General features: G+C 56.5%; 1 protein-coding gene and 1 pseudogene across 1 annotated transcript in view; one reads left to right on the top strand and one right to left on the bottom strand.

Moving 5' to 3' along the window:
• Positions 1-13,519, top strand: part of LOC135405247 (zinc finger protein 493-like) — a 292,184-nt gene extending 278,665 nt beyond the window's left edge. Inside the window, exon 8 of the mRNA XM_064639914.1 lies at positions 12,644-13,519. Within this exon, the coding sequence (XP_064495984.1) occupies positions 12,644-13,319 (676 nt within the window). The 3' untranslated portion in view covers positions 13,320-13,519. The remainder of the gene's footprint in view (positions 1-12,643) is intronic.
• Positions 2,366-3,540, bottom strand: LOC135405334 (zinc finger protein 239-like; annotated as a pseudogene).
• Positions 13,520-14,488: the final 969 nt, after the last annotated feature.

Genomic DNA, 14,488 nt, shown 5'->3' with positions numbered 1-14,488 from the left:
CATGGGATGTCATAGAGGAGGATGTGTTGTCACAGAGGAGGATGTGATGTCACAGGGGAGCTGTGATGTCATAGAGGAGGATGTGATATTATAGGAGACATGCGATGTCATAGAGGAGGATGTGATGTCACAGAGGAGGATGTGATGTCATACAGAAGGATGTGATGTCACAGGGGAGCTGTGATGTCATAGAGGAGGATGTGATATTATAGGAGACATGCGATGTCATAGAGGAGGATGTGATGTCACAGAGGAGGATGTGATGTCACAGGGGAGCTATGATGTCATAGAGGAGGATGTGATGTCACAGAGGAGGATGTGATGTTCCAGGGAGCTGTGATGTCATAGGAGACATGTGATGTCACAGAGGAGGATGTGATGTCACAGGAGAGGTGTGATATCATGTTATAGACGAGATGTGATGTCACAGAGGAGGATGTGATGTCATCTGATAGATGTGACACAGGGAGGAGCCGAGGTTGGGGAGGGCAAAACCGGCCCCAGAATGGATCGGGAATGGGGACCCCTCCTGCGTTCCCCTGTGTCAACCTGCTCTGAGGGGCTTTGGAGGGCACCTCCCCCTCAATGGGCATCCAGCTCACTCGAAAAGGTGCCAGGACCACCCCACAGACCCCCAAGGACCCCCTAAATCCATCCATAGCCCATCTAGAACCCCCTCAATCCCTTTTTTGGGAGGACCTTTAGGGGCACTGGTGGCTGAGCTGTGCAGCAGAGTTCATACCTGTCTGCAGCCTGAGTCACTGAAATACTGATTTTTAAGCACAGAAAGGAGAAGCTTGAGGCAGAAGGACTGATTTCTCATGTATTTTAATTACTTCTGACATGCTTCAAAGCCTGGTTTTCGGGGTTTTATTTAATTTGGCAAGTTCTTGGGGTTTTCTTGGGCTTTTCTTTGTGTGGGGGGTGGGTGGGTTGGTTGTTTTTACAGTTACTTGTCTCATATACTTGGTGCTTTTCCCAGGAGAACATTGATTTGTGTAGAGACAAAATCCCTGGAGAATATCTTAATGTGGGGATAAAAATACTCCCCTGGGAAGGATGCAGGATGAGTTGGTATTATTTATTTTAGAGTTTCAGGCCCTCAATGAGCAGTTTCAGCCAAATTTTCTAAGTGACTGAGGAACCCTTTTCTCCAAATGTGCTCCCCTGAGGCAGTTTCAAATCCCCAGTTGTGATTCAGTTTTCTGGAATGATTCTAAATGAATTGAATGCTTTTTTTGGCCATCATCTAGGCAACTGCTGCCACAGATAACATCAATTGTAAGAAGGCAGAAGAGAAGGACATGAAAGGCCACCTGTGAGCAAAAGGTATTTTTCATTTTCAGTAGTCTCTGAATTTTTGTTACTAGTTTTCTGTTTCTGTGGAAGAGTTCAGTGTCCTCCCTCCTGGGAGGGATGGGAACAAATGATTAAATGTGGAAAATGTTCCGTTCCAACACTGCAAACTGTAATTTGTCCAGATGGTCTAAAGACGTCCAGATTATCAAAAACCTTCCATATTTTTGTTTTCGGGGAGAGAAAAACATTTTATGAAGAAATCCAGCAAAGGCAAAAGTGCAAGGCCAAGCCTCAGCCTGTGGAGAGCTGAGGGGTGGCACCGGCAGCCCCAGAATTACATAGGGAAAATGAGAAACACAGGAATTTTGGGGTGGGATTGAGCCATTTTCAGGGGGATTGATCCACTTTGAGGTGACAGATTGATCCCTCTCGACTTTTGGGATGCAGAGCAGGGAGAGACTGGAATGTTAATGGTCCATGGCTCCAACACTCTCCAGTTGCAGAAGCAGTGGGGGCTTTGCTGCCCAAGGGCAATGGAACCGCCTGGGGCAGAGGGGGGAACGCCCACCCCTGGAGGGGACAGGCTGGGCTTGGAGCCAGAGGGAGGAAGTGTTATTTTTGTGGTTTTATATCACTATAGACAGGAGCCAAAACTGTACCAAACCTACTTTACATGGAGACAAAATTTTTCTAAACTAAACCCTACATATATAGATAGATATAAATATAGACATAGATATAGATAAACTAACTCTAATCTGCCCCAAGGGATCAGTTAAGAAGACCCTGAGTCACCCTCACTGTCAGGGGGTTGGGACAGGGGCTGGACACGGGGGAAGCTTCTGGCAGCTGCTCACAGACCCCACCCCTGGAGCCCCCCAGGAACCAAAACATAGCCATCCAGACCCAATACACTGCCCAGCATGGATCACCTGGATTGTGGGCCACCAGGTCTGTGCTCAACGTGGGTCCCTGTAGATCATCCAATGGGGTCCTCTGATGGCTGATGGAATTGGAATAGCGGCCGAAGCTCTTCCCGCAGTCGGGGCATTCGTAGGGCTTCTCTTACCGATGGGTCCATCAGTGTGAGATCAAGGCAGAGCTGTAGGTGAAGCTCTTCCCACACTCCTCACACTTGTAGGGCCTCTCCCCGTTGTGGATGTGCCGGTGGGTGACAAGGGTGGAGGTCCGGTTGAAGCCCTTCCTGCAGTCAGTGCAGTGGAAGGGCCTCTCACCCGTGTGTGTCCACTGGTGCTGGAGGAGATGTGAGCTGGTCTGAAACCTCTTCCCACATTCTCCACATATGTAGGGCTGTTCCCTGGTGTGGATGCACTGGTGTTGGATCAGGTGGGAACTGTAACTGAAGCTCTTCCCACATTCCCTACACTTGTAGGGCTTTTCCCCGGTGTGGATGCACTGATGGGTGACGAGGTGGGACCTCTGGCTGAAGCTGTTTCCACATTCCCAACACATGTAGGGACATTCCCTGGTGTGGATGTGCTGGTATTAGATCAGGTTGGAGCTGTCACTGAAGCTCTTCCCACATTCCCTACATGTGTAGGGCCACTCTCCAGTGTGGATGCGATGGTGTTGGATCAGGTTGGAGCTGTACCTGAAGCTCTTCCCACATTCCCTACACTTGTAGGGCCGTTCCCCGGTGTGGCTACGCTGGTGGTGCATCAGGTGGGAGCTGTCCCTGAAGCTCTTCCCACACTCCCCACACGTGTAAGGCTGTTCCCCAGTGTGAATGCGCTGGTGTCGGATCAGGCTGGATCTGTCCCTGAAGCTCTTCCCACATTCCTCACATGTGCAGGGCCGTTCCCCAGTGTGGATCATCTGGTGTCGTATCAGGTTGGTGCTCATCCTGAAGCTCTTCCCACATTCCAAGCACCTGAAGGGTTTCTCCCTGCTGGGAGGCTGCTCAGGGACCACCAGCTCAGAGCTCCGCCTCAAGCTCCGGCCCCCTTCCCAGCACAGGCTGGGTCTTTCCTCCTCAGAGCACCCTGGGCTGGCTTTGGAGCCCCTCCTGTGGGGGGATCTCCGGCCCTTTTCCTCCCCGCTGCCTTCCTGCGCCGTGGAGCCCTTCAAAACGGCCTCTCCCACCAGGGTCTCACGGGGGGATTTGTCCTCCGGGCTCTCCGTCCTCAGCTCGGGGCCTGGGGCAGGAAGCAAGAAGGACAGGGAGGGGATTTGCCTCCGGCCCACAGGGAAGGCCAAGGACATCCCCCCAACTCCGGCCCCGGCAGGACGGCGGCGCCAGCGGGGTTGTCCTGCAGCCGGGGCCATGCTCGGCTGACAGAGCCAGCACAACACCCGCCCAAAGGGACACTGACTGCCTCCTCACCTGCCTGGGGGGCCCAAGGCATCTTCCTCTTCCTCGCAGCCTCCTCCTCCATCCGCCCAAGCTGTGGGAAGGACAAATCCTGATGGGGGGAAAAACAAGGGCTGAGCGTGTTGGCTTGGGGGTTCCTCCTGCCCAAGTCCATTTCTAGAACTCACCGAGCATCCTGTGACCATAAAAACCTCCAAAACACCAAGATTCAGCCCAGAAAAACCCAAACCTCTGAGATTCAGGTAAAAACCCCCTCAAAAATAGCAACAAGACCCTCGCCCCCCAAAACTGTAAAAAGCTGAGATTCAACTAAAAAACTACTCCAAAATATGAAGCTTAAGCCAAAGAAATTCTCCCAGGAGTTACCCCTTTCTGGTCTCTCCCCTCTGGGGTTGGTAACAGCTACTCTTTCTGAGATGCTGGGGGTCCCACTTAGGGATGTTGGGAGTATTGGTGGTCCCAAGGGCTCCTTCTCCTCTGACTCTCGCTTTCGGGGTCCTGCGTTCCCAGACATTCCCCCTCTCCAGGCTCTCCAATTCATTGTCCCAAGGATCCCAGGGGTCCCCACTGTCCAGGCTTCCCCTTCTCTGCGTCCCCCCTTCAAGGCTCCCCGGGGTCCCGGGGCTCTTCCCTCTCCGTGCTCCCCCCTCCAGGCTGCCGGGGGTCCCCCAGCTCCGCCATCGCCCCGCTCCGCCCTCCACACTCGGCAGCTCCCGGGCTCCACACCCACCCCCGGCACTCCCGGGGGGCCCCAAACCCGCTGTGTCCCCCCCGCCGGCACCGGGCTGACAATGGAGCCGGCGGGGCCTGACCCAGCAACACCAACCCCCACCGTGGGGGGGGACCCGCATCCCCCCACCCACCGCCGGGGCTCTGCCACCAACCCCGCCCTGCACCCCCAAAAAACACCTCCTGCCCACCCCCAAGAGCCCCCAAGGGCAGAGCAGGAACAGGAATAGCAGGAGAACAATTGCCCCACATCCCATGGGTGCCCAGGAGGGGGGAACTCATCCCAAATATCCTTGGGGGAGCGTGCGGGGTCGGGACATACTCGGGTTGCCAGCACAGATTTCCCTGCAAAGTCTGCAGTGAGTCAAGCTCTGTAGAGGAGATTGTGTCCCATGCATGGGATTGCAGAGGCTCCCTCAGGTCCCCAGCAGGAATCAGCAACAAAAAATGCCTCCCTGAGGATTTCAGAGGAAGTATCCTGTAGGGAGGGGACAGTGTCACCCCACCAGGGCAGGGCTGGCAAGTGGGAGGCTGCTCCAGGGGTCTGCAAGAGGCCTTGTGCTCTGCTCGGCCCCAGCACTGCCTGGTACCAACCCCCCCGGCTGCCCCCGGCCCTGGGCAGCTTGGCACAGCCCCGGCCTCGTGCCCAGCGCCTCTTTCCTGACCCACACAAGAGCTTCCCGGCCCCCCCAGGGCTTCCCTGCTGCTGCCTCTGCTCCTGGCCCTGCCTTTGCTGCTCCCTTGCCTGGGGCAGTGGCTGCAGGGGGGGGATGGCAGCAGCTTCAGCTCCACGGCACTTCCTGGGGGGAGCTCAGCCCGGGGGGACGGGCAGGGACCTGATGGGGATGGACAGGGGCCCAGCAGGGACAGCCAGGGCCTGCAGGGGAAGGCACAGGGACAACCTGGCCCCCCACACTGCCACCGCTGTCTCTGCTCCTCCTTGCAGGCTCCGTGGCCAGGCACAGTTTGTGTTCCTGGGTGCCCACCATCTCAGCACTTGGAGACGCTCAAATCAGCGCCCGCAGCTCTGCAGCAAAGCCCCAGCTCACCTGGCACACAGGGGATGGACACAGCACCTGCTCGGGGATGGGCATTCACAGCTTTGTCTTCTTCCCCACCACGGGGCTCTCCTTCCTCAGCAGCACCTCTGCCTTGCACTTTTTCTCAGCCTCACCTCAGGGACAGCTCTGGGCTCACCTCCGCGCCACTTCTCAGCCTCACCTCAGGGCCTGGGCTCAAGGACAGGAACCTGCAGGGAGGGGACATCATGTGCAAGCTCAGGGCTGCCTGCTTGCACTGGCCTCTGGGCTTCTTTCTCCTTCTACAACCAGCCCAGAACTCAGCCTACTTTTCTAACACAACACATTTACAGACTAACCTTGGAGATAGATATGGACAGACATCTCTATCACCCTGGGGATAGAGCCTCAAGCATGTGCTGCCATAGGAATGGGAATCACAGAATCACAGAATCAGCTGGGTTGGAAAAGACCTCCAAGATCATCAAGTCCAACCCTTGATCCAACCCCGCCGTGCTTCCCAGACCATGGCACTGAGGCCACATCCACTCTCACCTTCAACACCTCCAGGGACGCTGACTCCACCCTCTCCCTGCCCAGACCATTCCAAGGCCTGATTACTCTCTCTGTAAAAAATTGCTTCCTAATATCCAACCTAAACCTCCCCTGGCACAGCCCAAGACCCAGCCCTCTTGTCCTACTGCTGCTTCCTGGCACAACAGCCCCACCCCCACCTGGCTCCAACCTCCTGGCAGGGACTTGCAGACAGTCAGGAGGTCTCCCCTGAGCCTCCTCTTCTCCAGCCTCAACACCCCAGCTCCCTCAGCCTCTCCTCACACCACTTGTGCTCCACTCCCTTCCCCAGCCTCGCTGCTCTTCTCTGCTCCTGCTCCAGCCCCTCCAGGGCCTTCCTCAACTCAGGGGCCCAGAGCTGGACACAGCACTCCAGGGGTGGCCTCACCAGCGCTCACTCCAGCCCAACAATCACTTCCCTGCTCCTGCTACCACAGTCTTCCTCAGACAGGTCCCTCTGCAGAGCCCTCCTGCCTTCCAGCACATCAACACACCCCCAGCTTGGTGTCACCTGCACATTTGCTGATGAAATGCCTGGTTCTGCAGCAGCTGCAGATGCTCAAGGGGCAGCAGGACCAAGTCAGGGGCCTAGGTGGGTCTGGGGGGCTTTGGGGTCTGGGAGGGTCCTGGGGGAGCTGGGGAGGGGCTTTGGGGATTGGGGGTACAAACCAGCACAGACCAGGACAGACCAGGACAAACCAGTACCTCCTCACTGCTCCCCAGATCTCTCCTGGAGCTGGGCCACGTTGTCCTGGGACACCTGAGCCCCCTCTAGTGCCCCCAGTACAGCCCAGTGCCCCAAGTACAGCCCACTGTGTTCCTGTCCCAGGGTGCTGGGTGATCTTTCTTTGGGGGGGTTGGAAGGGATTTGAGGTGGGGACTGGGGGAGATTTGGGGGGATCGGGGGGGGCGGTTGGATGGGGATTTGGGGGATTTTGAGGGGCTTTGGGTGAATTTGGGGGAGTTAAAAGGGTCTTGGGGGCATTGGGGGATCAAAAGTATCTTAGGGGAAGGAGATTAAACGAAAAAAAGGGGAGTTGGGGGACATTTGAGGGGGTTAATGGGGCCTAGAAGGGGAGAGGAGGGCCTGAACCAAGAGCAGGTGAGTCCTGAGACCCCCCTCGTGTCCCTAAGACCCTTTCGGTGTCCCCAGTTCCCCCCTTGGCATCCCCAATTCTACTGTCCTCAAACCCCTCCTCACTGTCCCCAAACCCCATCCCTGATGTCCCCAACCCTACATCTCACTCCAGGAGCACCCCCTGGACCCTCTGACCAAAAACACTCCTCCCCCACTCACAGAAAGGCCAAGGGCATCTGGGGACATGTTGGGGACAACTGGGGGGCTTTGGGGGGCACTGGGTCATTACTGGGGGATACTGGAACACACTGGGGGAAACCAGGGGGCACTGGGAGGGACTGGGGGGTTACTGGGGGATTACCAGGACACATGAGGAGACACTGGCAGGTTACTGGGCCATACTGGGGGTTACTGGGTGCTCACTGCAGGATCACTGGGCCATCCTGGGGGGCAGTGGGAGGTCACTGGGACACACTGGATGGTCACTGAGGGGGTCACTGGGCTATACTGAAGGTCACTGGGATATACTGGGGCACTGAGATCCCCTTACCCAGATGTGGTACATCCCCCTCCCCAGATTTTTGGGGGCACCAACAGGACCCCTCCCCTGGGAGCTGGAGGACCCCCTGAACCCCACTTCTAGGCTTTAGGGGACCCCCGGGCCCCTCTGTCTTTAGGGTCTCTGTGTGCTGAGTTTTGGGAGTCTCTGAGGCTCAGGGGGGGAATTGGGATCCTCTTTCCCTGTGGTCGGTCCACCGACATAGAGACCCCATAAAATCTCCTCAAAACCCCTGAAATTCCCTCAGAAATCCACCTCTGGACCCATCCAAACCTCATCAAGGACCCCTACAAATCCCCTCAGAGACATAATTCCCCCTACCAAGACCCCCTAAACCCTCTCAGTAACCTGTAAAACCCACCTGGGCCCCCCCAGGCCCTTTCAGGGACCCCAAAAACTACCTCAGAGACCCTCAAAACCGTCTGGGAGTCCCGAAATCCCCCTAGAAACCTCCAAAACTGCTTCAAAGACCTCCCCCCCCAGAAGGCCCCCCAGGACCTCCCAATTCCCTCGGAGACTCCAAAACTCCCTCGGGGATTCCCAAACCCTTTCAGGGACCTTCAACCTCCCCCCTAAGTCCCCTCAAGACACCAAACCCCTTCAGAGACCCCCCAAAAACCTCCTCAGGGACCCCTAAAAGCCCCTAAGGGACCACAAAACTACAGAACAGCAGAAGAGCTTTCTGTAAAGGAAGGGAGCAAAGATTCTGAGAAGGAGGAGACCAAGGAAAAACTGAAGCAAAGCAATAAAATCATCCTGGCCCTTGCAGTTTTTCCTTCACCTTTTTCTCACTTTTCCTTTTTTCAGGGTCCTTTTTTCGGTTGGGTGGTTTTGAATTTTTTTTCCGAGGGACTTTTTCGGCAATCGAATCACCCTTCCGGGTTCTTGGGAGGCCTCCGGGCCCCGCGGCCCCCGAGAGGGTCCTCCGAACCTCCGAACCTCCGAACCTCCGAACCTCCGAACCCCCCGCGCTAAACCCTCCCGAGCCCTGCAGCCTTTCCCCCCACAGCCGCGCTCCCCGCAGCCCCCGAGGGGATCCCCAGACCCCGCTCTCCCGCACCCCCCGCCTGCACTCAGAGCTCACCGACCGACCCGCCGCCATCACCGATTCCCGGCAGCCAACGCGGCAGGGGCGGGGGCGGGGCTGCGGGGGCGGGGCCGCGCGCTGATTGGCTGCGGCGGCGTTCTCTGAACGCGGTGCGCGCGCAGCCGGGACTCGGTGATGGCGGCGGGGCCTGCGGTTCGCTCTGAGTGCTGTGAGTCCCCCCGGGGGGGCTCGGGAGGGTTTAGCGGGGGGTTCGGGGATAACCGAGGGGGTTTTGAGGGGTCTCTGAAGGAGTTCGGTGTCCTGAGGGGACTCAGGGGGTGGTTGAAGGTTCCTGAAGGGGTTTGGGGGTCTCTGAGGGGGTTTTGGTTTCTGAGGAGATTTGGGGGGTGCCAGGTGGGGTTTGGGGGTCTCTGAGGAGGTTTGGGGGTCCTGGCGGGACCTTTTAGGCAGTTTTGGGGTCTCTAGGGGGTTTACGGAGTGTTAGATGGTTTTGAGGGTCTCTGAGGGGGATTGGGGGGTCCCTAAAGGGGACTGGGGGGTCCCAGGTGGGTTTTGCGGGTCACTGAGAGGGTTTAGAGGGTGCTGGGGAGGGATGAGGTCTCTGAGGGCATTTGAGGGGACCTTGAGAAGGTTTTGATGTGTCGAGGGGGGGATTTCAGGGGTTTTGAGGGCATTTTGGGGGGTCCCCTAAAGCCCAGCAGTGGGTCCAGGGGGTCCCCCAGCCCCAAAGAGGAGGGGTCCTAGGGATGGCCCCCAAAATCCGGGGGGGGAAATGTACCACATTCGGGTAAGGGGATCCCTAGACCCCAGTATATCCCAGTGACTTTCCAGTGACCCCTTCAGTGACCAGCCAGTGTGTCCCAGTGACCTCCCACTGCCCCCCAGGATGGCCCAGTAACCTGCCAGTGTCCCCCGCTGTGTCCTGGTAATTTCCCAGTAACTCCCCAGTCCCTCCCAGTGCCCTCCCAGTGTCCCTCAGTTCCTCCCAGTGTGTTCCAGTATCCCCCAGTAATGGCCCAGTGCCCTGCAAAGCCCCCCAACTCTCCCCAATGTTTCCCCAGATGCCCTTGGCCTTTCTGTGAGTGTGTGGGGGGGTGTTTTTGTGGTCAGAGGGTCCGGGGGGGCTCCTGGGGTGAGATGGAGGGTTGGGGACATCAGGGGTGGGGTTTGGGGACAGTGAGGAGGGGTTTCTGGACAGTGGAATTGGGGGTGCCTAGGGGGGAATTAGGGCTATGGAGAGGCCCTGGGGACATTGGATACACCAGGGGGGTCTCAGGATGTCAGGGGTGGAACTAGGGACACCAAGAGGGTCTTGGGGACACCAGGGGGGGTCTCAAGACTCACCTGCTCTTGGTGCAGCCCCTCCTCTGCTCGCCCAGGCCCCATTAACCCCTCCCAAATGTCTCCTAACCTCCATTTCCCCTTTAATCCCCTCCCCCCATAGGTACCTCTGACCCCCCAATGTCCCCAAGACCTCTTTTAACTTCCCTAAAGGCACTCAAAACCCCCAAATCCCCATCCAAACTCCTCAGATCTCCCCAAATCTCCCACAGCCCCCCCTCAAATCACTTCCAACCCCCCTCAAAGAGGGATCACCTGGCACCCTGGGACAGGAACACAGTGGGCTGTACTGGGGGCACTGGGCTGTACTGGGAGGGCACTGGGGGGGGTTCAGGTGTCCCAGGACAAGGTGGCCCTGCTCCAGGAGAGATCTGGGAAGCAGTGAGGAGGTACTGGTCTGTCCTGGTCTGTCCTGGTCTGTTCTGGTCTGTCCTGGTCTGTCCTGGTCTGTCCTGGTCTGTCCTGGTCTGTCCTGGTCTGTACTGATCTGTACTGGTCTGTACCCCCAATCCCCAAAGCCCCTCCTCAGCTCCCCCAGGACTCTCCTGTACCCCAGAGCCCCCCAGGCCCCCTTCAGGCCCCTGACTTGGTCCTGCTGCCCCTTGAGTATCTGCAGCTCCTGCAGAACCAGGCATTTCTTTGCTCCCCACAGGGTCTTTCCCACACCCAGAATGGAATCTGGAGGCAGCAGGATGTGCACAGGGCTCCCATTTCCTACAGTGCAAAGGGGCTGCAGGGAATGATTCCCCTGCTCTTGCAAATCTGCCAAAACCTGCAGGGCACAGAAGGGGGAGCTTCAGGAATTTGCTGGCCTTGGGAGTGGAGCTCACAGGGTATCGAGAGGAACATATCCCTCAAACACAATCTCTCTGCATACACAATATCTGTCTGGACAGACAGATAAAGCAATAATCAGATATATTCTGTATCATATATATGGCACATATTCTATAGAATCCATCCTTAGGTGTTGTATGATAGATCTGTAAGATATTACAAACAATAAGCAATAATAAGGCAAGTGTCCTCCTTAGGGACACACACTTCAGAAGGGAACTTGCACTTGACCCCCCCCCCCCTCTTTTCAGCTTCGAGCCACCCAGTGCCACAGAGGGGGACAGAGCTCCTGTGGAACATTCTATTCCACTGACACAGAGCAAGGAATAAACCCAAACTATTGCCTGGGTTTGTTCCCTGGGGGTCTCTGCAGCAGCAAGCACAGCCCCACACTGACTGCTCTGGGCTGTGCAGGCATTTGTGGTTCTGCCTGTCTCACACACACACACAAAAGTCTGGTTAGTGCTGCCCTCAGGAAACCCCCCCAGCCTTGGTCCAGCTAAAGCTGTGGAATTTGTCTTTGTTTCCCTTGGGTTCAGGGTCAGGCTGTGCCTGTGTCCAGCCCAGGGGCTCAGAAAAGCATTTCTCCCGTCCCACTGCAATCTGCTGCTGCAGACAGGACCCAGGCACTGGTGGCACTGGGAGTGAACAACAGTGTTTCCAGGGGCTCTCTGAAGGAACACAAGTGTCCAAAGAAACCAGCACAAGTGTCCACAGAAGTCCCAGTCCTTCATCCCTGAATGAGCTTGTTCAGCCCAGGAAAAACTGTCTAAGTTTTATTTCCATGGAAGGAGGTTTTTCCCACTTTAACATCAGTTTAGTTCCAAACAGGTTTCTTCATTTCCTCCTCTCAATTTCCCTGAAGGACACTGACAGGGGCCATGGACACTGACAGGGATCACAGAGTTTGTCCCTTGGCCATACAGCTCCTGCTGTTTGGCAGCACAGGAGAGGTTAATTAGAGCCCAGGCTCCAATCCCAGGGCGCCCCTTGAAGATGAGCTTGAAATCAAATTACTTTCCTGCTGGAGGGTAAAATGCAGTCTCTATCACCTTTTTTTGGGCTGAATCTTCATATTTTGGAGTATTTTTTAGCTGAATCTCAACTTTTTGCAGTTTGGGGGACGAGGGTCTTCTTGCTATTTCTGAGACTTTTTCTTCCTGAATCTCAGTGGTTTGGGTTTTTCTGGGCTGAATCTTGGTGGGTTGGAGGTTTTTATGGACACAGGATGGCTGGTGAGTTCTAGAGATGGACTTGGGCAGGAGGAACCCCCAAGCCAACGCGCTCAGCCCTTGTTTTCCCCCCCATCAGGATTTGTCCTTCCCAAAGCTTGGGCGGATGGAGGAGGAGGCTGTGAGGAAGAGGAAGATGCCTTGGGCCCCCCAGGCAGGTGAGGAGGAAGTCAGTGTCCCTTTGGGCGGGTGTTGTGCTGGCTCTGTCAGCCGAGCATGGCCCCGGCTGCAGGACAACCCCGCTGGCGCCGCCGTCCTGCCGGGGCCGGAGTTGGGGGGATGTCCTTGGCCTTCCCTGTGGGCCGGAGGCAAATCCCCTGCCTGTCCTTCTTGCTTCCTGCCCCAGGCCCCGAGCTGAGGACGGAGAGCCCGGAGGACAAATCCCCCCGTGAGACCCTGGTGGGAGAGGCCGTTTTGAAGGGCTCCCCGGCGCAGGAAGGCAGCGGGGAGGAAAAGGGCCAGAGATCCCCCCGTAGGAGGGGCTCCAAAGCCATCCCAGGGTGCTCTGAGGAGGAAAGAGCCAGCCTGTGCCAGGAAGGCGGCTGCTGGAGCTTGAGCCACAGCTCTGAGCTGGTGGTCCCTGAGCAGCCTCCCAGCAGAGAGAAGCCCTTCAGGTGCTTGGAATGTGGGAAGAGCTTCAGTCAGAGCTCTCACGTGCTCCGACACCAGGACATGCACACTGGGGCACGTCCCTACACGTGTGGAGAATGTGGGAAGAGCTTCAGCCAGAACTACCACCTCCGCACCCACCAGCGCATCCACAGCGGGGAACGACCCTACAAGTGTGAGGAATGTGGGAAGAGCTTCAGCCGGAGGTACCACCTCCGCACCCACCAGCGCATCCACAGTGGGGAACGGCCGTACACATGTGAGGAATGTGGGAAGAGCTTCAACCGGAGCTTTCACCTTCGTTCCCACCAGCACATCCACACTGGAGAATGTCCTTACACGTGTAGGGAATGTGGGAAGAGCTTCAGTCACAGCTCCACCCTCAGCAAACACCTTCGCATCCACGCTGGGGAACGGCCCTACAAGTGCTTGGAATGCGGGAAGAGGTTTCCAACCAGGGGGAATCTCTACACGCATGAGCGGACGCACAGGGATGAGAGGCCCTTCTGCTGCACCGACTGCGGGAAACGGTTCAAGGAGAAATCCCATCTTGTCACCCACCGGCGCATCCACACCGGGGAGAGGCCCTACAAGTGTGGGGAGTGTGGGAAGAGATTCACCCAGATTGGTGTCTTGACCAAACACCAACGGACCCACCAGTAAGGGAAGCCCTACCAGTGCCCCGACTGCGGGAAGATCTTCGGCCGCTGCTTCCACCCCGAATGAACCCCCTGATGGTGAGGCAACCCCTGGAGTCCAGTGACTGTCAGTCCATCCCTTTTGACCACAAAGGGCCAGTCCCCTTTAACAGAGGCACGTTCTTCCAACAGAACCCTTCTTGGGGGGTGTGTGGAGATTCCTGCCTTGGCTGGGGACCCCCCAAGGTCACTGCTGGAGGTTGAGAGCAGAGGTCTCTTCACAAGCATTGGTCTGTGGGAGTCCCATCCATCTCCAATTAAGAATTATTGCTTTGTGCCAGCTTGAGTAGAATTGCTTCAACAATTGCTTTAGTGTAGAACACTGTCCTGTCTTATCCTGTACTCCTGGTAGTTTTAGTGTTTGTCTTGTGCAGTAAATAATTCTGATGAAGATTTTTTGTCTGGTCATTTGGAACCCTAAATAAATCAATAGATTTGATTTGCCATCATTTAAACCTTGGGGACAAAAGTGGTTCACTTACACCTCTCTAATTTCTCTAAACTGAAACTGTTGTTTCAGTTGTCCCAAGGCTGAGATTGGATCCAGCAGCCTCCAGAACCCCAGAGTAAGTTGGGAGCTCAGGGGGGCCACCACCCATTGCCAACTCCCCTGTGCCCAAAGACCCCCATGGGGCCATCAGGCCTGCCAGACCACCTCCCCTTTTCCACCCTTCTCCCTGTTCCTCCCACTTTCCCATTGTCCCCTCAGTCTCCAGTTTTCCACCTGAACAGTTTTGGGGGCCCAACCCCCACTTTTTGCCCTCTCTCCTGTGGGCACTGAAGGAGAAAATGAGGCTGCACACACAGAGTTCCATTCTGGGACTTGTCCGCCCATCTTTCCGGCGTCCCCCTTTCATTGGGGTTCCTTTGGAAACAGTGCCTGGGCTTTGTCTTTTAGTCCACTGGAATTCCCAGCATGGCCCCAAAGCAGTGCCCTGATCCCACACATTCCCCTCCCCTCATGTCCTGGCTGTGTTCAGCCACCAGACAAAAACACAGGCTACCATGCGGAGCGTTCCAGGTGGTTTCCACTTTGGCAAACAGCACTCTCTGGATGGAAAACACCAGTCAAGGCCAAAACACTCCTTGTTGATCTGAATTAACTGAGAGCAGCAGCTCCTGCCTTAACTTTTT

Source organism: Pseudopipra pipra, chromosome W (genome assembly GCF_036250125.1).
Source record: "Pseudopipra pipra isolate bDixPip1 chromosome W, bDixPip1.hap1, whole genome shotgun sequence".
NCBI lineage: Eukaryota > Metazoa > Chordata > Aves > Passeriformes > Pipridae > Pseudopipra > Pseudopipra pipra.
Note: the sequence above shows the minus strand (reverse complement) of the source record. Positions and strands in the feature narration are given on the sequence as shown.